Source organism: Molossus molossus, unplaced genomic scaffold, assembly GCF_014108415.1.
Source record: "Molossus molossus isolate mMolMol1 unplaced genomic scaffold, mMolMol1.p scaffold_m16_p_4, whole genome shotgun sequence".
NCBI lineage: Eukaryota > Metazoa > Chordata > Mammalia > Chiroptera > Molossidae > Molossus > Molossus molossus.
In genome coordinates, this window is record NW_023425377.1 from 41,163,675 (window position 1) to 41,188,725 (window position 25,051).

At 52.5% G+C, this 25,051-nt stretch overlaps 1 protein-coding gene across 1 annotated transcript in view; it reads left to right on the forward strand.

Moving 5' to 3' along the window:
• Window positions 1-25,051, forward strand: part of FSTL4 (follistatin like 4) — a 400,034-nt gene that overhangs the window by 323,509 nt on the left and 51,474 nt on the right. The window contains exon 7 of the mRNA XM_036240329.1: window positions 19,042-19,208. Coding sequence (XP_036096222.1) covers window positions 19,042-19,208 — 167 coding nt within the window. The remainder of the gene's footprint in view (window positions 1-19,041; window positions 19,209-25,051) is intronic.

The following is a 25,051-nucleotide window of genomic DNA, read 5'->3' on the forward strand; positions in this document are numbered from 1 at the left end:
CAACCCATTGGTCCGCGGACTGACGCTCCACCGCTGAGCCAAACCGGCCAGGGCTGTATTTGACTAATTCTGGGAGGTGGGGGGGACACGAGTGTGTTGACAGAGGGATGAGCATCTCTGGCCGGGTAGAAGGCTAAGAACACCGCCCATCCAGAGCCCTGTCGCCCAGGCTTCGTCGACGTTCATTCACTTTTGTCATAACGTGTGAAATGTGGCAGAGCACTGCTGTTTTTGGGAAACCACTCAAGTAGGTGGCCAGTTTAAGTGAACAGGTTGTGGAGGTAACGACACATTAATGGATTAGAAGCACACACAGAGTTGCTCATTTAATTTCCCCTTTATCGCTGTCTCTTACCAGACCGCACAGATAGCCCTTTTCCAAGAGTGAGATGTTATGAATCTCGGTGTTCTGCGGGGCAGGGAAGGGCATTAAGATTTGGCAAGGTCTCGCGCTGGCCGGTTTGGCTCAGCAGTTAGAGCGTCCGCCTGCGGTCCAGAGAGACCCGGGTTCGGTTCCTGCTAAGGGCATGTACCTCGGTTGCAGTTTGTCCCCGGCCCTGGTTGGTCGTGCGGGTGGCAGCCACTCGATGCGTCCCTTTCACATCGATGTTTCCCTCTCTCTCTCTTCCTCTCTCTCCCTCCCACTCTGTCTGTACAAAAAATGGAAAAATGTCCTCGGATGAGGATTAAAAAAAAAAAAAAAAAGATTTGGCAAGGTCTCTCTATTTGTCCCTGACTTCTCAAGGCTCCTCAGCTGGCCCAATAGGGGACAGACCCAGGGGTTAGCTGCTTGGAGTTCTAGGAGGTGGAAACAGCACGTGGCTGCTGTCACCAGACTCCAGTATATCCCTGCTGCCCGGAGCACATCTCTGCAAACAGCAGGCCATCAGCTCTGGCCACTGCCCGGTCATGCTGAGGGGTCTGCCAAAGAAAAAGGAATTCTTACACCTCAAAGCACAGGCATCAATGTCCTAAGTGCCCTCAACATGGAAGACTTTGTTCCCCAAGAAAAGTCAATGTTTCCGGGGGGAGGGCACAGCAGGGTAAGGACAAAGCTCACTCCCTGAGCTAGGTGATCAGTCCTCGGGGCTGGGTGGGGGGAGGAGCAGGAACCCCGGGGGGGTCACCCACTGTGTGCCCCACTCCTGCAGCAGCCACTACCCAAAAGAAGCTGGTCCCCAATGAGCTGTGCATATTAGATTGTGAAGACTTTTATGGAAAAGTAAGGCAAAATGTCACGTTAGCTAACTTTTATATTGATTTCGTGTTGACATGTTATTTTTGATAGATTAAGTTAAAGTGTATTATTACAATTAGTGTCACCTGTTTCTTTGCACTGTTCTATGTGGCTGCTAGGAAATGTAAAGGGGCTCTGGGGCTCGCACTGCATTTCAGCTGACCGGCGCTGCTGCAGGCCGAACAGAGGAGACATCTCAGAAGTCCACCAAAGAGGGTCAGGGTTCTGACCAGGGGGAGGGGCCAACCCCAAGCGGGCACTTCCCCCTAACAGTGGCCCTCGAATGCCTGCCACACCTGCTCCTAAAGTGAGGTGGGACGGGACCGCAGGGGCTGTGCTATTTCAAATACTATGACGATGAGAAAGTCCACCTGGGCTTTCAGGGGCCGCCTGAGTGCTAACGGACGGTCCACGGTGTCACATGTCTTCTGAGGCTTTAGTACAAAATCTGGAGAAACAGTCACGGCTCTGCCACTGCATCAGTGCCCACAGACATGCACCGAACTCGGGGTGCCGCCTCTAGGGCTAACGCAGCACAGTCATTTACAGACTCATAAATCAGAAGAGTTATTATTCCTCTAAAACGCAGACGTATCTGGGGTATCCACTTAAAGACGCACATGGAATAAATTACTTTGGGATGACACTTTTTAATTGAATTGAACTAACAGCTTGGTAATGTGTTGCAATAAGAATATTAGGATGATTAAAAGATCTGAAAACTCTTGCGAAATTAAATGATTAAACATAATGCTGAGTAAATGAACAAGCCTGCATATGTTAATCAGCGGTGGGCCTCAGCAGACGGCGTGTGACTGAATGCGCACGGCACCCTGCAAACGCACGCCCCCTCCACGCTGCTCTCCATCACGCGCTCCTTACCGCCACGCTGGGCAGCTGCTTTCTCCACAGACAAACAATATGCTGGGAATTTAGTGAGCGTGACGGGTGAAGAGCGATTGCTTCTTGGCAGACGCTCGTTCCTTTGGTTGTGGGCTTCCAGGGAGGGCTGGGTAGTTCATTTTCAGTCTCTGTTTTCAACTGAAATGGCATTTTACGGGGCACAAATTAAAGGAATTCTGTCTTCTGTCCTGATCATGGGAATTGACCTTCCTATCCCTCCCCCCTGTTGGAGATGTCACTTGTTTCCTGTTACCCCGTTACCTCCCTGTCCTTAGTTGTCCTGGGCAGTTAGTTGGGTAGGTTGGGCCTAGACTCAGAGGTGGAAATGCCACGTTGGAAGAAAATCCCGATTCCGAAGGCCGCTTGGCCAGCGGGCTGCTCCCGGAGGGGGAGCCAGCACTGCGGGACGTCCCAGCAGGGTGGCGCCGGCACCTCGCGGCGGCCGCTGGCCTGCGAGCCAGCACCGAGCAGATGCCTTTTGCATGACCTACAAAACTGATTAACTTCTTTCCTCACTCGCCCCCGCCTGCTCAGAGATAACACAGGTAATTTCTTTTCTGATCGTATAAATCTTTCATGCCCAAGTCTCATTCATAATTAGTTGCATAAAAATTCAGGTTACGACTCGCTCTGTTATTAGGAAACATGAAAACAGTGAGAAGTTTTGTTTCGCTCTCTAATAAAAACTCTCAAGGCCTCTGTTACAGAGCACAGAAGGGACATGGTATCTCATTAAGGGTAAAATTCCATTCAGAGCGGAATCTCACTTGCTGCGATTGATGCTGAATGTATTATTTAAAAGGAAAGAAGGCCCCAGCCGCTCGGGCAGGTCTGTGCTCACCCCACTCTGCACTGCGCCCCGACCCCCACCCCTCAGCAGGGCTGAGTCTTGTGCCTTCTACACCAAGGCTGCGAGAAGCCCAGCAGAGGCAGAATCTCAAATGAAAATATATTCCCCCATCTCAAGTGCTGAACAAACCCGTTTGCAGCACATCACGTGGGGAATAATACGGTGGAATTCCATTGAGCCGATGGCTCCTCAGGAACAAGTCAGCTTTTTGAAAAGCTCCAGATGAAGTGCTGCAATTGTCTCAATGGCTTCGTGTAATTGACTACCAGGGACAGTGGATTCATCTCCCCCAATCTGGCAAATTCAGAGCCATAGAAAAGGATTGCAGTCCCATAACCGCCCGGACACAAGCGGCTGCTCCGGGCCGGTGTGGGCAGGGCTTCGGCCAGCCGCAGCCACTTCCCTCCATCCCGGCCAGCTCTGGCCTGCGTGCCCCGTCGCGCTCACGGGGCTCACGTCAGGAGGGAAGATGCCCTCACGGAGCCAAGGCTTAAACTCTAAACATGGGAGTCAGTTTCTCCAGAGGCCACGAGTCCTGAAGGCCCAGGCCCATTTAGAATCCTGACACTTGTCCTGTCCAGATGGACACGCCTGCTCAACCCCAGCCCCCGGAATTCAAGTGGGCTGGGCTTCGGGTAATTGGGGGTGTTTTACAGGCTGCCAGGCAGGGGAGAACGGAGTGGTGGTGGCCTGTGCCTCGTGGAACCCCAGCCCCGACATTGTCACCTGAAGGGGAAGAGTCCAACCCTCACCTCAGCATGTCTCATTCCTTACTTTTCTCCAGGGCAGAAATGCCAAAAACATTAATTTGTCAAAATTCTGAAAGCCACAAGCCTAAACCAACAAGGAGAGAAACAATCAAGACTGTCATCAGAGGAGGCGGATGGCCCCAGTGCCCTATCAAATTCAGTCCAGAATATGTTTGCCATTTCTGTAAGTAACTATGCCCTTCAGCTGCCTCATGGGTTCGGAATGGAGCACCGATAGGTCTGGGGAGGACGGCACCCCCGCCCCTGAGCACGAGAGAATACAGCGTAAAACAACGGAACACTTGGGAAATGCTAATGCACGCTCCCCACAGCTTAATTTTATTTTTTTTCTTATCGGCTTTTTTATACAACATTTCAGTCCTGTAGCCTCAATAGCTGGATCTGCATCGTAAAAATGACAACACGGTGATTTAAGGAGGAGAGTCCATCAGAGCAAAATGATGGTGTGCTTTCAAAATATCAGGTTAGCACCTCTTACCTGGGGTCAGTGTTCATTTTCAGTACATCATTAGAGCACCCTGGTAAATCATTCAGAGCGGCCGTGTTCTTCCCCGCTCCACGTCGGATCACGGGCATAGCGGAGTGGAGCCCTGCAGCAAGGGCCGTGCCAGGCACTTGGAGAGAAGGAGAGAAGACGACCAGGTGTGTGCACACAGGTTTCCACCCAGAAGTCAGTAGTGAGTGACTGGTGGCCTCAAACTCACCTTCTCTTCTCATTAGCTTTACAAGCACAGTGTTCACCAAACCAGTCTTCATAAAACTAAGCTGCAATCACCCCTGCAGCCAGCAGCCCCACGAGATGAGAGAGGACACACTGTGGTACCTCGCAGAACTCTGCAGACCCACGCATCAGCCAAGGCAGAGGGCACTAACAGGGGGAGCAGGACAGACGCCCCCCTCTGGTGAGGGCTTAGACCAAAGCATTGGCTGATTGGAACCACTCACTGCTCCCCCACCCCCACTCCCCCATTAGCATCAATTCCTAAGAACTCAGCCCTCAAATCCAACTGCCCCTATCATCACCATGAAACCCCAAAACAGCAATGCTCCTAGCAGCTTTCTTTTCTTTTCTTCTTGAAATAACATCTTTGGTTTTGAAGTAATATATGCTGATTTTACACAACTGCACATGAAGTTAAAAGCTAGTCTGTCCCAAATCCACTGCCTCCCCAGTCCCATGCCTCGGGAACATCTCCATCGGCAGAGGAACCCTTCCTGACTTCCTGCCTGGACAGACACCCACACAGATATTTTTGTGACCTTGGATCAGACTCTGCACATTGTTTTCCCACTTGCTTTTCTCACTTAAAATGGTATCAAGTCAATTTTACAAAAAGATTTACCTGACTCCTTCCAATAACTGTATAATATTCTATTTGGGGCTGAAACACAGAGTATTTAACCAACCCCCTGATGCTGGACATTCAGGTTGTGTCTGGTTTTCCACCGCCACAGATAGGACCGCAACTGGCATCATTGGTCAAAGACATCTTTGCACATTTGGTCAAGTACATTGTCAGGTAAATTCACAAAATCTTCTGGAGAGATCTGATTTTGCAGGTAACTGACAGCTCCTCCAAAAGTGACAGGCTCTTGTCTCTAGGTTTTATGGTTTCCAAAGTTAGGGAAAGACTAAGCACCCCCGCCCCCCTCCCCCCCATCCTCCCTGTCTCAGGATGAGCAGGAAGGCAGCTGAGATTTGCACTTGGAATTTGCTCCCAAGAAGCTGGCTGCAAAGACAAATGGTTCATGCCTCCGCCACCTCCAGTCTGGCCTGCAAAGGCCTCAGAACTTCCCAGGTCTCTTCAGTCAGCCAGGAACTCAGGGGTGCGAGGGGAGGGCGTGGCATAGAGGCCCCGGGAAGGCTCAGTGGGTGGAAAGGTGAGAGGGGCAGCTGTGCCAGCTCCTACTGGGGCTCCAGCTTTCCCTAAAGGTCAGGGTGGATGTCCAGGACCTGAGCCTGGTGGCAGGATGCCTTTCGAGGGGCTCTGGCTGTGGCTACGAGAATAGAGGGGAGGCCAAGCTGAAAGGCTTGGGAAGGAGAACTGACCAGACCCGGGACCTTGGCAGCATGAGGAATGAGAAAGGGCAGTGAGGCCGGTCCCAGGAAGGGGGATGGGCTGGGGGAGATGAAGGGAAGGATGGGACAGGCTGGCTAAGGTGGAGGTCTGTGGATGTCAGAGCACCAGGTCTGAGCCTCGGTTTCCCCAGACCCCACATGGGGACAGGCCTGCCAGTGGCATGAGGTCCCAGGTTGCCAGCCCTGCAGGGGATGTTGGACGGCTTGCCTACTGGGCACCTTCCGTCAGCCTGTGAGTCCCTGGTCTGCAGGCTCGTTCTCCAGAAATCAACCCACCAAATGACACATTTGTCAAGTTGTGGAAAATAACTTTTCATACCTCTAGTTGTACGGCTACTCTGGCGATTGTGTTTGAGGTCCGTGCCCTGCACCGCCCTGCCCCAGAGGCTCCCAGACAGGCACCCTCCAGGGCCAGGGCCGTAGCCACACTGGATTCACCAGCAGAGGCAGGACGGGCATGGCAGGGCAGACAGAAAGCCTAGAATTCGCACACTGGTTTTCCACTGCTTCACTGGCTTCGGCTGAGAGGTCGTGGGCGTATTTGCATGGTGCTGAACTCCTCTGCCAGCTGGCGCCAGCGGGGCCAGCAATCATGGGAAAGCCCAGGACACAAGTGGACACTAGCAGGGAGTTTGGTTTGGGTCCAGCTAAGAGGGAGCTGTGGGAGATGACATTGTGAGTGGTTGCTCATTGGCCTTACATGCGAGGCGGAGGAGTTCGGCTCCCTCCTGAGCCAGTGGGAGGAGAAGAGGTCTGCAGAGAAGCCACCCGCAGAGACACCCCGGGAAGAGGCTGCGCGCCAGCCAATGATGAGATCCTGGCCAGGGCAGCCTGGAGAAGACCAGGAAAAGGGGTGGATCCAGAGGGGTGCGGACATGGCTGGACTGTAATTGTAAAATGGGGAGAGGTGAATGAGATTTGGGTTCATTCATCCCTAAAATGGAGCGTTCACTCAGCCAGCCAGCAGCCTCCGCGTGTCCTCGGGAGGCAGGCACCACGTCGTCAGTGCGGCGAGAAGCAATTTGCTGTGGGTCGAGATGTGGAGATTTCCAAACAGACAGATGGCGGAGGAGTCTTTGGAGAGGAAATGGGAATCATTTTTCTTACCAAGATCTGTCCTTGGACAAAGCGTGCATCATAGGGTTCTCTCTGGAAGATTATTTAAAGAACCGACCCAGACAGAGAGAGATGGGTATCCCATACAAGGAAAAGTGATTTCTCCCATCCCCATATTCTGAAGCCGTGCATCTTGCCTGACGCAGGGATGGTTGCAGCAAAGGCCAGCGAGTTGGTTTCTGTGTCACAACACTGATGATCATAACACTGACTCTCCTGGGGTGGCCCCTGCCCAGTTACCTGCACTGAGACCCTGCCATAAGCCCAGTGTCAGCAGGAGAGCATGATAGTGTCAAATTTGACCTTGCCTAGCGAGGGTGGAGTTAGGGGCCCCCCTAACCCCTGGGTGTAGCCGACAAGGTGAGGGTTAGTGCGGCCATGTGTGCAAGCAGGCCCGACTGGGAGGGGACGGTGAGGGGCGTTCATGTTCACAGATAAAGGATAGCATTTATTTTAGGAACTATTCATCTTATTGTTAATTATGGTTATTAATATATACCATGGTTCTCAATGGTGCCACTATTGACATTTGAGGCCAGATAATTCTCTGTTGTGGGGACTATTCTGTGCATTGTTAGATGGTTAGTAACATCTCTGACCTCTACGCCAGAAGGAAAATATTCCTTCCCCCAGTTGCGATGCCCCAAAATATGTGCAGACTTTACCAAGTGTCCCTGGGGGCAGTATCGCCCTGGGCTGAGAACCACTTGTGACCCCCAAGGAAGGCCTGCGCCTTCCTTCGTCTCTCTCCATCAAGTGTGTCTCCCCGCATCTCCATCTGCAGCCGGACACAAAGTCCCTGCCCCCAGAGGGGCCATGCCTTCTCTGGGGGCTCCTCTCTCACCCACCCAGAGACTTTCTTCTAAAATTGCCCCTTCTCTCTTTTGTATCCTAAAGTTCGCCCTCTCCATCTGGTCATGTCCACTGGCAAACACACCTGAAAACACAAACCAATCTTTCTCTAGCCTTTTACCAGCCACCCCATCTCTCTGCTCCCCTCCATGACAAACTCTTCTAAAAACTCCTTCCCCCCCTCCTTGCATCCTGTTCTCTTTCAGCCCTTCCCCAACCCTCTCAGGAAACATTAGAGGTTCCAAATGTCAATGTCCCAAAGGACCTTCACGTTGCCTGTGATCACATCTCAGTCCTGGTCTGAGTGGAGCTCTTGGCAGCACTGGGCACAGGTGACCCACACTCTGCCTCACAGGCTCAGGCTCCTGGGACTCCTCATCCCCCACCTCTAAACCCTGATGCGCACCAGGACTCAGGAGTAGACCTCGTGCCTCAGACCACACTCCCTGGTGATCCCACTTGGGCCCATGGTTTTAAATATCACGTAGACACGGATGGATTCCAAAGGTGTCTCCCTGGCCTGCACTACTCTTCGGAACCCCAGACTCATTTCGCCAACTACCTGCCCCTCAGTCCACCTACCAACAGAACCTGGATTTTATCTCCAAGGTCTGCTCTTTCTCCCTCCACCTTTAGTAAATGGAACCAACACACACTTCGTTTTTCAGGCCACAGCTCTCGTATTCATTCTTGATGCTGCCCTTTTCTTCAGCCACCTCCTGGCATTGGTCACAGCCCATTAGCTCGGCCACCACTGCTTTGGCCTAAGCCACCAACACCTGCAGCATGGCCTCCTGACGGGATTCCTGTCTTCCTCTGTCCACTTTCCACACAAGCCCAGAGGGCCACCCAACTCCCTCCACCCCTTCCAGAGGTGGGCCCACCCCTCCCACAACCATACGCCTCCCCAGCCAGTCCGAACGGTTCTTGCCATAGTTTTAGGAGTGAGCATGTGACACAAATCCGGCTGACGGGACATGAGCGGACGTCAGCGTGGGGCTTCTGGGAAGGGCTTCCTGTTCTTACAGCTCTCACACAACTGAGAGCCCCTACTCCCCACTCTGGGATGGAGTGCCTGCGGCGAGGCCCGGCCTGAGTCTTGGTGACATCATGAAATCACTGGACAAACCTACCCAGGAAGTCCCACCTTCTTGTTATGTAGACAAGAGTTTTTCCTTATTAGTCAGCCCCATTTCCAGTCAAGGTTTTCTGTTAAGAAAAGGAAGACATCTTGACCCATGCACGGATGGTCTTTAATAGCGTAAATAAGACCATTTTAGTCTCCTGCTTAAAGTTCTCCAGCGGATTCTCATGCAGTAAAACCCCAGCTCCTCACCATCGCCATGGGCCCCACCAGCCCGGCTTCTGACCTCATCTCCAGCTGCACCTCTTACCACTACCCCAGAGGCCTCCTCTCCAGCTCCGGGCTGACCCTTCCTGCTTGTGCCCACAGCATCACCAGCCGGAGAGGGACAAGGAGCCTCCAAATTCCAACCCTGGATGGCGCCCCACCCCCGCCCTCCTAGCCATGTTAATCAACACTCAGTGACCAAGGCCACAGGAGCTTCTCAGATAGACCCTAAAACCAGAGCGCCCAGAGGGAGGACAGAGTCTGAACTCGAGCTCACCCGTGAACCTTGGGAGCCACGCTGGAAAGAGATGGAGGCTGTGAGCAAAGTTTCCTTTAAAGATGGAAGTTGGCAGGAGCTCTGTCGGCCCGGGAGCAGCAGAGCCCATGGCCGGGCTCAGGGTCCACTCATCAGGGGTTCATCAGAACTGTGGCATGCTCGGAAAATTGGATTTGAATCAATAACACTGATGTGAGCTCTTCTCCAGAATGGTCTGCTGATGCCTGTTTACAAAATGCAGCCATGACTTAGCATTCTCAGGAGACTGGATAATTAAACAGAAAACAAGCTACATTTATTCCTGTTTTTGCAAGACCTTGATGGCTTCTCCCCCTTTGCATGCGAGAAGGGTCCCACCCAGAGAGGGCACGAGGTGGGGTGAGTGGACTCGGCGGGAACCTTCTGCTACTCTGGCTGCCTGTGGACACACCCAGCCCCAGGGAGCTCAAGGAGAGTCACCTGCACAGTAGAGACATGTGTCTGTTCCCTCTTCCTCGGTCAGAGGTTCTTAGTAACAAGAATGCCACAGTTTAGAAATCAGTTTCAAATCCCACTCACTGGAGATACTCAGAACGTGTTTGTAATCTACAATGCAGATCAAATGCCTCCAGAAGGTGGATTATCAGTCCAGACAGAGACGACATATCAAGGCTGCACCTCCCAGCTTGCCTCGCCCAGGAAATGGCACCGTGTTATGCAAGAGGATCAAGCCAGGAACACAGGAGGGAGTCATTCCTGACACCCCTTTTCCTTGCCCCTCATCCAGACTATTTCCAAGCCCCATCTCTTCCTCTTCTCTCCATCTCACTGTCACCACCTGTCTCTCACCTGAGCTAGTACTGCCTCACCTGCTGAGGGGTCTCCCCACATGCTTTCCTCTACCCAAAAGCCCACTATTTGCACAACAGCCAGAGTGATCCCTGTAGCCTTCAACTCAGATCACATCCCCCTTGACTTAAAAATCCTCCCGATCCCTTTCCATTGCCTCAAATTAAAACCTCAAAGCCCTCACCGTGCCTCTGCCTGGCCGCCTGCCACTTCTCACCTCTCAGACTGCATCTGTGCTTTGCTCCCTTTGCTTTGGCCACACTGGCCTTCTTCAGTTCCCTAGGCATCCTCAGCCCGTCTGACCTCAGGGCCTTTGAACGAGCTGTTTTCTCTGACTGGAATGCTCTTCTCCCCATTCTTGGCCTGGGCGGTTTCTTCGCATCTGACAGATCTCCACTGTGATGTCTCCTGGTGGGAGGCTCCAGCACCACTCCCTGACATCTTAACCGGCCTCCCTGCTCTTCTCTCGGCACCTTGTTCTTTGCATCTGTAGTGCTTACTATACAGCGTGATTTATTTACACATTGTCTCCCAGCCACCGAGATGCCCTCCCTTGCGCAGAGTTTGGACACTATCTGATAACGAAAGGATGAGAGTGTGAGCTGCCTGGACAGAGGTGTTCGGGGAATATTGGAACAAAAGTTAGATCTCCTCTCGTCAGCTGAGTCCCGGGAGGTTCCTGACTGAGTAACGTGGCCTCTCGAAGATTCCTTCCACAGCTCACTATAGTTTCTTCTGAGGAAATACATGAACTTGTACTTCTTCCTCTTCTGAGGGGGTGTATTAGTAACTAACACCAGAGGCTGTTTCCTCACCTTATCGGGTCTAAGCAGGTCAGGCAGCTCTCAAGCAGCCAGGAGGAGGCTGTGTTTTTGCTTTCCCAGAATGCATGACCAGTCTCCACGGAGGAGAAAAGAGAGCCTGGGTGATGACTGCATTAGTCAGGGTTCTCCCAGGAACCGGATACAAAAAGATGGATGGATGGACAGATGGACAGATGGATGGACGGACGGACAGACGGGCAGATGAACAGATGAATGGATAGACGGGTGGACGGAAGGGTGGATGAATGGACGGACAAATGGACAGATGGATGGATGGATGGATGGGTGGATGGATGGATGGACGGACGGATGGATGGATGGACAGACGGATGGATGAACAGACAGATGGACGGACAGATGGATGGATGGATGGATGGATGGATGGATGGATGGATGGACAGACGGGCGGACGAACGGATGAATGGATAGACGGGTGGACGGACGGATGGACGGATGGGTGGATGGATGGACGGATAAACGGACAAATGGACAGATGGATGGATGGACGGGTGGATGGATGGATGGATGGATGGATGGGTGGATGGATGGATGGATGGACGAACGGACAAATGGACAGACGGATGGATGGATGGACGGGTGGATGGATGGATGGATGGATGGATGGATGGATGGATGGATGGATGGATGAACAGACAGACGGATGGATGGATGGATGGATGGATGGATGGATGGATGGATGGATGAATGGATGAACCGACAGACAGACGGACGGACGGATGAACCGACAGACGGATGGATGGATAGACGGGTGGATGGATGGGTGGACGGATGGATGGATGGACGAAAGGATGGATGACTAGACGGACGGATGGACAGATGGATAGACAGATGGACGGATGGAAGATGGACAGATGGAAGATGGACGGATGGACGGATGGATGGATGGATGGACGAACGGACGGACGGACGGATAGATGGATGGATGGAGAAGATTGGCTCACACGATTTGGTGGCTGAGATCTGCAGTCAGGAAGCTGGAGACCCAGGAGAGCCAATGGTGTAAGTTCCCGTCTGAAGGCCAGCAGGCTTGAGACTCAGGAAGAGATGGTGTTTCAGTTCAAGTCCAAAGGCAGGAAAAGACTCATGTCCCAGCTGAAAGGCAGTCAGGCACAAGGAATTCTCTGTCAGCCTTTTTGTTATATTCAGGTCTTCAATTGATTGGATGAGGCCCACAGGAGGGCAGTCAGTTTTACTCAAGTCTATGGACTCAAATGTTAATCTCATCCAGGAACACCCTCACAACCAGAGTAGTGTTTGACCAAATATTTAGGCCCTCTATGGCCCAGTCAAATTGACACAATATATTAGCCATCGCAATGGCACAAGTGTTGTGTGGCCAGGCGTCCGTTCGGTCAGACCCAGTCACTTCCTGGCTCCACGGGACTGGGAAATAGTCTTCATGAGTACTCAGAAATTGGAAAATGAACCAGCATCTTGGAACACACAGCATGGCACTCTCTGCTGGTTAGGCAAAAGCAGTCTGCTTATACAGAATATTCCAGATCCAACCTTTGACATTTATTTGAATTTTTGCAAATTCTGAGTAACTAGTATATAATTGCATAAGATAATACCTTCTTTTCCCTGAAGTCACCAAAGAAATAAGCAGTTAAGATACTTTCCTTTTGCAAATATCTTAAGCAGAGGCATTCCCATCATCCCTAGGAGTCGGCTCTGCTGGGCGTGGGACTGGCCGGTGACTGAGACTACCCCAGGCCAGCCACAGAGGCAGAGCTGGAACACAGCACCATACACTTTGCTGACCAGGAGGCCCTGGGCGTCCCTCCTCAGCAATGACCTCATGCTCCTTCCAACTAAGGCTTCTGAGATCTGCCATACCCGTGGCACGCCAGGGCACCCCGAGACAGTGGTGTCACAGCCCCTGGACAATGAGCTCAGCTCCCACTTCCCACCCCTCTGCACATAGCAGTCATATTATGGTTCAGATTTCCCAAAGCTGAAGAGGTTTATTGGCTAGAGAGGGCAAACCAGGGTCCAAGAGCTCAGAGGGCGCCCCTCCTGCAAATAAGGAGAACACTGTACCAGACTGGGGCTCCTTGGGAGGGAGACACCACCAGGCCTAGCAGGGAGGCTCTGCAGGAGCCAAGAGCTGTCCACCCGGCCTGCGGACAGGCCGCAGGGGTCTGATCGCTCTCCACCTGCACCTATTTAACTCTTCCTCCCTCCCAAGCCGTGACCTCCAGGTTAGCAGGCCCTGGGCCTGTTCTGCCTGCCAGTATATTTCCACTGTATTCTGACACATAGTAGGTACTCAATAAATAACTGTGGAATGGGCACTAACCTAATCTTTCACTTGCTTAAAACTACTTATTAAGTCCCTTCTGTATGCTAGGATTTGTTTTGGGTGCTGGGGATACGAAAGAAATAACACAGACACAGCCTCTGCCTTCATGCAGCTTACAAAAGTGTTCATTTATATTAGAGATCAGAACTTTATAACTGAACTATAATCATTGTTGAAGCAACACTAAGCAACATATATTGATTGAAAAAGTAAATTACTCACAAATCTGCAGGTAATTAACTAATAAGTTTATTACCATCTCTAAAATGAAGCAAGGAAGAGGGACTGTGCCGATGGCGCAAACATCAAATCAGATTTTGCATAAAGAAACAGGAAATGTTGGATGAGTGCCACTCTGGCTGGGCCAGAGCCCCCTGTGCAGGCCGGACACAGCCCATGCTCAACACCTGGGCATCGAGATGCAAGGCCCTAAGACAGCCTGTTCCCGGCCTCCCACTGCCAAGTTCCAGCAGCGGTTGGAAAGGCAGGTGCTGGTGGAGGGGAACAGAGGGGAGCACCCCACCTCAGGCATGTCTCTTCAGGATCAGCCCAAACAGTTCTACCCTGCAAAGGCCAAGTGAAGTCATTGCATCTGGGAGACACTGAGATGTTGCCTGTCTCCTACTTGGTCAGGGGACGTTGTTTCTGTCCCACTCACCAAACTCACAGGGTGGTTTGGTCACAGGAACAAGACCAGATCAACAGAGCATGTCCCACAGGTGCCACACCTCCTGTGGTGACTCCCAGGTCACCTGAGGGCCCCAATTCCCAAGCGGCCCCGAGTGTGGCCCTGCAGGGCTCAGTCTAAACTATCGCTGTGCAGGCAGCTTTTGACAGGGTCTTTTCTCCAGGACCATCATTTGAGAACTAGCACCTGTCCAAACAGGAATGTGTCGCCCTAGTGCATCCCTCACATGAACACTAACGCCTACTTGACAAGAATGTGAGCAAGTAAATTTCTACTTCTGGGAAGCACTAGAATCCTGTTTGAGAGGGTGCTGGTGGGTGTGAGAGATTCATCAAGTTCAGTTCAGTGTGAGGAACAGCGCCGAAGATTAGGGGAAGCTGTAATGGGAACTAACTCCCAGCTGTCCAGCGACCAAAGTCGCACGGCCTCCTGTTTTCAGGAAGGGCACTCGTTACCCTGCTTACAATGGGCCTGTTCACCCCAGCACCGCCCCTTCTCGCCAAGCTCCAAGGAGCAGGGGAACACGTGTGCAGGTAGGAGGCTGAGAGCTGGTGTCTGCAACACCCTGTGTCTGCAAAACCAAGGGTGTTGCTGCGCCGGTTTGAAGGACAGAGTGAGTCAGGTGTCTCCCAGGAGACTGCTGTCGGCCCAACTTGGCCTCAAGCCACCTACTGTGTACCAAGCGCCATGCTAAGCATCGGAGCCCTGAACAGCCCTGCCTGGGCCCCACTGCCGGGCACGCAGGCCAGTCAGTGCGCCGTGAAGCTCTGTCCTGTGCTAACCAGCCTGCGCTGACTTTGACAATAGTGGCCATGCGACCTGTCCCTCTTCATCCTGGGGGAAACAAGGGGCAGCCCACTGATAGCAGAAGGCCTGACACACAGAGAGACAGGTGTCCCAAGTTGTGAGCAACCCCCCAACTCCCTTGCCCCAAATCCCTATTCGCCAGGCAGCCTTCCAATTCTTACCACAGGGCCATTGTCCCTCTGGAGGGCCCCTCTGCCCAGCAGGACAGTCAAGCTCCTCAGTGATCTGCTCTGACCTTCCCTTTCCAAGAACACCAGCCTCTTCCCACAGCTGCTTTCTGCATGGGGGTCACGTAGCCTGGCAGAGGGGCTGGCCAGAGGAAGGCCTGTCGAACGGTAAATAACCGGGAACGAGGACAGGTTCGGTGGCCATAAATCTCTTCAGAACTTTACATGGAGCTGGAGAATATTGACATGAGTTAAATCCAATAAAACAATCATTTAATTAAACTTTAAATGACCCAAATATTTGCAGTTTGGTTAATATTTGTGTAGCTGACGGGAGCGGGAGTATGACGGTTCTCAGTTTGCACGTGTTCTGAGTCCGTGGGCGTCTTCCTGTGTAAAGTGAATGTCCCCAGACGCCGACGGGCGGTGAGCGGGCAAAGCTGCGGAGCCGCTGTCCCACGCGGGCGATGAGACACATGCACTTCCCATGCAGGGCGAGTGGTTGGTTGTTTTCAGCCCTGTGCTACAGGCTCCTTTAGACATTTTTCTATAACTTTTTGAAATATGTGGCTTTGGGGTCACATGGAGGGAGGGGCTGCTGCGTTGCACCAGCTCTTACATTCCAAATGAGAGCCCATGCTCCTAGCCGGGTAACGGGGCCCCCACACGCCAGCCAGCCAGACGAACCTCCCTCCCCAACCCTACCTCCTCTCCCCTTTCTATCTGTGCAGACACCCCCATCTTGTAATACAGGGGTTCTCAGGCCTCAGGGTACCACAGAAGTTCTGGGGTGCTTCAGTGTATGAGTAAAAGGGTGCATATGTCTTTTCGAATTAGGGTTTCAAATTTCTTTGGATAAATACCCGGAAGAGGAATTGCTGAGATACAGGGTAGCTCTATTTTTGAGTTTTTGAGGAATCTCTGTCCTGTTTTCCAGGTGGCTGCACCAGTCTGCACTCCCACCAGCAGCGCACCAGGTTCTCTTCTCTCCACACACTCGCCAGCACTCGTTGTTGGTTTACTGACGTTAGCCATTCTGACAGGTGTGAGGTGGTAGCTCACTGTGGTTTGAATTTGCATTTCCCTGATGATTAGTGACATTGAGCATCTTTTCACATGGCCGTTGGCCATCTGTATGTCCTCTTTGGAGAAGTGTCTTTTCAGGTCCTCTGCCCATATTTTAATCACATTGCTTGTTTTTTTGGTGTTAAGTTGTATGAACTCCTCATATATTTTGGAAAGTAACCCTTTAGTGGATGTATCATTGGTGAATATTTTCTCCCATTCAGTAGGTTTTCTTTTCATTTTTTTATGGTTCTTTCACTGTGCAAAAGCTGTTTAGTGTGATATAGTCATGTTTATTTATTTTTAATTTTGTTTGCCTTGCCCAAGGAGAGATATCCAAAAAAATATTACTGAGAGCAGTGTCATATACTACTATATTTTCTTCTAAGACTTTTATGGTTTTGGGTCTTACATAAGTCTTAAATCCATTTTGAGTTTATTCTTAAATGTGGTGTGAGAAAGTGGTCTAGTTTACATTATCTGTCCAGTTTTCCCAACACCATTTATTGAAGAGACTGTCTTTACCTCATTGTGTATTCTTGTCTCCCTTGTCATAGATTAATTGACCATATACATGGTAACATACCTGACTTCTCCACAAGCCCCACTCACCAGCCACTGGAAGAAAAATGGACCTGAATATTCAATCCATTATAAAGCGTAGTCCAAGGTGATCGTTTCGCAGTCCACATGAGTAATGGTCTGCCTAAGGAAATGCCCCCTTTCCCATTCCCACCCTGCAGCCCAGCTGCTCCTCTCTGGGTGGAGGTAAACACCCTGCCATCCTCCACCACCTCCGGGTCCCGCCGCCTGGACCTGCCCTGCAGCCCCTCCCCGTTGCCCTGTCCCAGGTCAGCCCTGGCTGGGCTCTTGGTCTGGGCTCTCTCAGCCGGGTGGAGTCTGGAGTCTGAGGTTCTGCCTGGGTCAGCCGCCCACAGCCCCCACTGGCATTATGTTCCCCTCGAGGTCGGGGGTCACTGCCTTGGGCCCAGATCTGGCTGTGGTCGCAGCCCTCAGGTACAGAGGCACAGAGCACACACAGTCTGGCCAGTGCACAGGCATGAGCTGGCGGGGCTCTGGCAGATGACCCCAGGCCCTGGCTCTGTGACACACTTGTGTAGTTGCCCCAGGTGGAAAGGGGAGCAAGCCGGTTGGGGACAGTTCGGGCTCTTCTAGGGCCCCCACCCGGTTCCCTTCACCTACACAGTAGCAGTTACACCCTTTGCCCTTCCCACCGGCTCCCTTGTGATTCCCACAATGCACTAGGCAGAGGAGGGGACGTCCACACCGCGTCCTTCTTCCACAGAGCACGGAGCCTCATGGTTCACCCCGTGAGGAAGAGTACCTCGTCCGTACATGAGCTCTGAGTCCCAAGGGCCAGCACAGCACGGTAGGAGGTAAACAGTTTTAGCAAATTCTTCTTCTCCCTCCCTCTCTCTGCCCCTGACTCTCCAAAGGCAGGGTCTTGCTACCATGGGCTAGACCTGCTCCACCCTGAGCAGAACGCCTCGTGGCTCAGGGTGGGAGGGCAGCAGTGGGACGGATTGAATAGGAACGTGAAACGCATCACTTCGTTTGTAAAATACGCTGCCGGTGGCATCTGCATCCATCACCTGGTGCTTATCTTTCCTCTTCGGCTCGGTTACCGGGAGGCACATTTGTCCTGTGTGATTGTCCCCTCCGCTGGCCTGTTGGCCTCTTTCCTTCTTCATTTCCATGTTCTCCATTTTGTATTCATCCATCCAACAAGCACCTAGCACGAGCCTTGTTCCTCACCACAGGCCCAGGGCAGGGCCACTGAATGACTGGGAGGGGGAGGGCTCTGCTCCTCAGCATCCTACCTGGCTGAGCGCTTCCACTTCGCCCCGATTTGCCCTGCACCCCACCTGCGGCTGTTTCTGCTCCCTCCTCTCCCCCCTCCCTTCTCCCACACACTGGCAGGAGGGTGTAAGCACAGCTGCTGCATCCCAGAAGTCACACCCCGGCCCCTGGAGCCGGCTGCCTCCCTCGGCTCACGCTGCCCCTGGCTGCTGCCCCAAGTCCCCTGCGTTGTAGGTTTGGGGGAGGCAGCCGGCCAGTGGGCTGGTGACTCTCCCTGCAGGCTTGATTGCATTTTGGCATTTGAACATCCGAGTCTGGTTAATGTTTTTATAAATCTCGAGAATTTCAGAAAGCCTGTGTTTGAAGGAAAGTATTTTAGACCCTTCCCATTTGCCTGACGAGTGATCAGTCTTAACGCCAGTTGTCAAGTGTGAAATGGCAAGGATTAATAACTTGTGCAGCCTAACTACACTCAAAAAATTAAAGGCTGCCACGCATGGTTGCTGAGGAGAAATCCAAATCCCAGTTCAGAGAATCCTCAGACAGAAACAAACCTTCAAAGGTCAGCCAGTCCATTCCCCAGACTTCAGACAGTGCAACCTTTAAACTGTCCCCACGTGGAGGAGGGCCCGGCCGGCCCAGACAGCGGACTGCACTTCACCCGGCCCGGATCCGCGAGGCCCCAGATCCGCGAGGCCCCAGATCCGCGAGGCCCCAGATCCACGAGGCCCCAGGCCAGGGCAGGCGCTGAGCATCTGGTCCCTGGTCTCTGTGTGGTGTCCCGTGGGGCCAGAAGTCCACATTCTTGGCTCGACTCACAAATCCACAGCCCAGATGGCTTCTCTGCACCAGCTGTGGTTCTTGACCCGTTTTGACCCGCAGAGCCCTTGATCATTCCACGTAAGTTGTGGCCCCTCTCCCAGGAGGGGTCCATCTGTACATTTTGTCAGCACATGGTGGACAGTGTTCCGCTTCCTTGGAGCAAGCGGGGCCCTGCCCTGTAGGAAACCCCCGTGGCCATTTCCCTTTGAGAGGAGACGCCTCCTGGGCCGCACCTGATGGCCTTCTTCTCCCTGCAGAGGTGGTGCAGCTCAGCCTCGCCCCCAAGGAGGAGGTCAGTGTGGCCACGGTGACCGTGGGGCTGAGCACAGTGCTGACGTGTGCCGTCCGCGGAGACCTGCGACCGCCCATCATCTGGAAGCGCAACGGGCTCGCCCTGAACTTCCTGGATTTGGAAGACATCAACGTAAGTCACCTGGCTCTGACTGAGCTCAGCGTCCCCCGGGGAAGTGACCTGTGCAAGCCTGTGGTAGAGGCAGGGCCCGCCTGTTCTCTCCGACATCCCACCCTTGGTGCCTTCCAACCTGTTGTCTGACGCCTGGAAGTACCAGAAACCCAAGTCCGGCCACAGGCAGAGGCAAGGCGCATGGTGCTGTGAGCTGCAGCCAGGCCCGGGAGGTGAGCGGGGGCTGAGGGGCAGGGCAGGGCAGGAGGGCCTTGTACAGGCCGAAGCAGCTAAAGCCCGGAGGTGGGTGTGAGGATGGGATGTGAGAGGAGGGGGCTGTGTACTGAGCCCACCACTCAGGGGGAGGGATCACCGTCTAACAGAGAATATGGCCAGGCAGGAGGGCTCCCGGGCGAGAACATCTGGGTGAGGTCCCCAGGGCGGTGGGGGAAAGACTCTGGGACTACAGCTGGGCAGGATGTAGACAGCTGGAAAAGGCCGGGGGGGGGGGGGGAGGGTCCCTGTGGAGGGCAGAAGCCAGGTGACGAGGGGAAAGGAAATGAGGTCATGCCAGGGGAGCCTGCCTGGGGGCCTTGCTTGTGGGTGAGATGTGATGAGCTGCGTGGGAGAGCCCCTGAGCTCACACAGCCCAGTGTGATAAGCTGATTAATCTGTTAGAAAAGCAACATTCGCAGTACCTGCCTTCTGCTGGACTCCCTTCCATTGGAGACATACAGGGATTAATTCAAGAGTATTTACTGGCCCTGGTTTGGCTCAAGGGCTGAAGTGGTTTCCCAGAAGTTCATGTGAGAAGACAGAATGATGTCACCCATGTAGGGTGCTGCCAGGTCAACAGCTACAGTAACATAAGTACAATTTTGGGGCAGAAGAGGGGGAAGGCCTAGTTTTGGCTCAGGACAGGTCAGCTGGCTCAGGATGGGATGTTTGGCTCAGAGAAGGAAGACCTGTGGGGTGAGTGGTCAGTTCCCGCTAACAGTGCCAAGGTGCTGGGGGGGGTGCTGGGCAGAGGAGCCAGCCTGGGCTATGTGACCCCATGAGGTGGACTAGCACAAAGGGTCAGGGTGCACCCCCAAAAAGAGACCAATTTTTGCTTCCTAGATGGAACACCATTCCAACCACAGCCCTGCCCCACAATGAGGTGAGCTCCCCGTCCCTAGAGACGTGTAAGCTCGAGCAGGAGCGTGGTGAGCCATGCTGCTAGCCACAGGGGGCAGCTAAACATGGCCTTGAAGATCCCTTCCAACTCTGAGGCTGCTTTATGGGGAGAGGCCCAGCATGAACTTCCGCAGGAACGCCCAAAGTTGGGATTCTGATCCTCTCTAGACCACTTTGGCTGCACTCTGGAAGTTGTGTGGGAAGCAGACAGAAAGAGGGACCACCCTGGACCCCCACTCTGGGCAGCACTGGCAGGATTGCCCTTCCCCACCCTTGTCACACGGGGCACAACTGTTTCCTCGTGATTTCGCCATAAGCTGTATCCTACCCCTCTCTGAAGGTCAGCGCCAGCACAAGCCTGGTGGGTGCTTAATGGACAGATGCTGACGGGCAGTCTTCTGAGCCTAGGATGTCCAGAGTGTGTCTGGGAACTTAGCAAGGCAAATCAGTGTCCTGTTTATAAAGGCGTGTGTGTGTGTGTGTGTGTGTCAGAGTGCACCTTTGTGTGTGTAAAAGCTCTCAAGGTGGGGTGTGAGTTTTTGACGTGTTTGGCCAGTGGCGATTGATTCAAAACCAGGACAGGTCCTACTGTGTTTGTCTGAACATCTGTGGGCATGGCTTGATGTTCTGTTTAAGGGCAGCATTAAAGGCAGTGGCAGAACCCTCTTAGTGCATTTGCCATCAGTTGATTAAATTACTTTGAGTGTTTTTCCCATCCCTGGACATGCCTCCAGCACCAAGTCAATTGCAGTTTTACTTTGCACAGTGAGGTTAGCAATTTGGGTAATTGTGGGTGCAACTGGAGATTACCGGCCTCTCGGCCTCTCGTTACCTCCCAGGAAGCACTTGCTGCTTGTGGTCAAGTCAGCAGCCCATAGATAGGCGGGCTCTGTGCTTCTCAGAGCCCGAGTGAGGGTTCAGGGGAGCACCAGCCCACAGGGGTCCTCACCTCAAGCGTGCAACCACACACCACACACACATACACAAACACACAACACAGGCGCACACATGCACACACACCTGTTTACACATACACATATGTGCGTGCAGGCACACCTGGCTCCCCTGCCTCAAGAGGAGGTGGGAAGCAGCACAGCTTGCTACTGAAGGGCACAGACCGGGAGGGCAGGGTCAAAGGTACCTGGGTTTAAGTCTCAGCTCTGCCACTTAGTAGTTGAATGACCTTGGAAAGGGCACCTGACTCCTCTAAGCCTCAGTTCATTCCTCTGTGAAATGGGGATGAAGAATATTTCCTGCCTCGTAGGGTTATAGTAAAGGTTAAATGAAAAGATACATGTGACATTCTTAGCATAAGTGTTCCATGCTAACTAGTACCACTCTCAATATCACCATCATCATCATTATTACTACTGCTGCTGCCAAAAAACACCTTGTATCCTGAGTGCAAGACAAGCAGCCAGTAGAAGTCATGAGGCTCCCCAGTCAGGCAACATGACCCTGGGGTGCCCCTGCTGCCTGTCCTCAGGATGGAGCAACACTGTTCATGTCAACCTCGACTCATGCAGGGAGACAGCCAGTGACCAGCCACCTCCCGCAGGTCCAGAGCAGACCAGAGTGAACTATGTGACTTCTCTGAGCCTGTGGAGAAATGGGGATAAGGATGTCCGTGCAGGGGCATTTTCTGAAAGTGTGTGATGTGCCTAGTCCAGTGGCCAGCACACAGCAGGTGTTCATAAGTGGCAGCCCCCCTCTAGGGACAGCGAGAACAGCAGCCCTGGGAAGAAATCAGCTGTAGAGGGACAACCAAGTCATCCGGATACAAGGGATATTTTAATTAATTAATTACCTCATTAATTAATTAATTAATTCTTTATTATAGATGTTCCTCCCTTTATCCCATTGACATCCTCCTTCCTGCTCCTGCCCCCCTCTACCACCACCAACACCCCCTTCCCTGCACCATTGTCTATGTCCATTGGTTACGCATGTATGCATACAAGTTCTTTGGTTTATTTCTTCCCACCCCCCACCCCCATTCTTTCTGTGGTTTGGCATGGAAGTAGGGAACAGACTGACAAATCAAGGGGTATTTTTGAAGTGAGATTGGTCAGGGGAGAACAGCCCAGGAGGGCAACCCTGATGGGGCAAAGATCTGGGATTAATTGGCTCCTAGAGACTCTCAGTATGTGGCGTGCCAGCGCCCACCCGCCGTGCAGTCAGAGATGGAATACTATCCGGCTCAGTCATTCGTGCCTGGCATGAAGCACTGTGCAGACCAGGAAGCTGGTCAGCCTACAAAACCCAAGGCGGGCGTTGAGCGAGCACGGGGAGGTGTGCGCCTCTTCGTTTTGTCATTCGCGTGAGACATCTTGATTGGCAACAAAATATTAATCACTCTTTCACCACTCTCTTAATGAGATGCTTTCATGGGCAACAAAATATTAATTTGTCTTGTCTTATCTGTTAGGAATTCTGTTAATGAATTCACTCACAGAGCTATTACAAAATGCCATTCTAATGACACATGTAATTAAACTTTTCTGACTTGCAAACATCAAGGATGCCTTGAGCATCAGAATAATATTTGATTAGAAAATAAATGTACTCTCTAGCCTGGAGCCAAGTGAGAAAGAGCCTCTCAGATACCCCAGTGATCAGTGTCGCTGTCAGAAGCATTCATGAGTCACCCCGTGTGTGTGTGTGTGTGTGTGTGTGTGTGTGTGTGTGGCCATCCAGATGGTGCACATGGGGAGGTTATCCTCTGGATTTGCTTACTAAGAGCCTATGAATCCAAGGCTTATGCCAGAGTGTAGAGCAAAGACACTCTCGGCCTCAACGTGGCTAAGGCAGAATTACAGCAAGGCGTGGCAGGTTCCACATTGCAAGGAGGCAGCCTGTTCCGGAGGCCGGAGGAAGGAGAGGTTCTGCCTCTGGTTCAGGTGGCAGGCATAAGCAAGAGAGAGAAGTCTGGAGTGAGGCTGGAGCCAGAACATGACAGGCCTTGAATATTAACATACAGGATCTTGGCTGTTTCCTTGGGCAGTAGGATTTGAAGTGACATGGTCAAATGTGTGTTCTGCAGGAATCCTGAGCCCCTCCCAGCTAAGACTAAACATGCACCCAAGGAGGACCCCAAATAAATGGGACCCTGAAATGAGGGGAGCCCTGCTGATACCCTGGGGGATGTTATGAGGAGAGGGGATGAGGGGGTCTTCCTCCCCAATAACTTCCCCAGTGGCACATTCAGAGTGGGGCAGTGCCCCAGGGTACCCGGAGCTCCTGCCCAGGTTTCCTCCTTGTGGCACGGCTCAGGCCACAGCTTAGGTCACAGCTTCTTCACTTCCTCAGGCTGCCAGGAAGGCCTCCTGAGGGCACCTGAGCCACCCACCCCTTTGCAGGAGTTCCCTGCGCGAGGGACCCCTGCCTCAGCCACACTTGGAAAACCACTGCCCCCCATCACAGAGCAGCATCATGGGCCAAGAGTGCAAGGCCACAGAGATAGGCGCTCCCCAGCAGAAGGTGCAGCCCCGGGAATGCCCTGGCAGTGGGTCTCTGCTTTGTGACACCTCCTTCTATTTGTTTGATCAGAAATCAGTAGTTTCTACTCCTACACTGATGCCAGAGCTAACTAAGGCCGCCTGCTTCCTGGCCACTGGCTTCTTTACTGAAGCAATTATGGGTCTGGGTGACTTCAGACCTGGTCCTGTGGCCTCCCACCTTAGGCTTTCAGGACCCATGACCTCCTGCCCTCACCACAGAAGCTAAGTGGGAGCAAGACCATGGCAGCTCCCTGAGCTCCACCTGTCCTGGTCTTGAACTGGAGCTGGAGCCTGAGCTTGAGGCTGCTATCCAGGAGTGGGCCTGAGCTGGTGTCTGACGGAGGACAGGCCCTTACCCCACCCCCCCCCCCCCCCCCCGTGGGCCTGTGGTTATTTGTCCCAGCCTGCGGACCTGCTCTGTTCAGATAACATGATGTCCCATGTGAGAAAGGCACTCTGCCTCAGGGGCCACAACCAGATTCCCTATGGGGTAAGTTTAAGCTTATCCTCAGGAGAAATTCTGTCTTAGGAGGTGGTGAAATACCTGTCACTGAAGGTACCCAAGCAGAAAGGGTCCAACTGGGTTAGCCTTGGAGAATTCTCCTAGTCCTGAGGTCATACAACCTGTGATAAGGAGGTCACTTGGGGGGCAGGGACCTGTCAAACACACAGTCTTACACATAAGCCAGGAAGGCCCTGATACTGTTAGAGTAGGTAGTTAGAAAGATACAAGCTGGCATTAAGTAACTGAGACTAATAGTCATCCTGCAGGCAAAAGTTCTGGGATAACTGAATCTTTGCTTGGCCTGTGACTCTACCCAGGGAGGTAAGACTAGACATTGGTGTTTAGTGTGGTCCCTCCCATACTCATCCATTGTAGCAGAGGAAGCTACAATCAGCAGAACATCAACACTCACAGGGGAAAATTAGCAGTCTCCAAAACCTGCTGAAACAGAAAAAATGCTAAAACAAAGAAACAAATCCCAAATAAAAGAATAAGAGAATTCTACAGAAGAAGGGCTAAATGAAATAGAGTTAAACAAGTTATCAGAAGTAAAGTTCAGAGTAATGATTATGAGGAAGTTTAACAGCATGAGTAATGATATAAAAACAATGAAAATCAACCAACTGAAAATGAAAAACAACCAAGCAGAAATGAAGAATGACATAGCAGAAATAAAGAACACA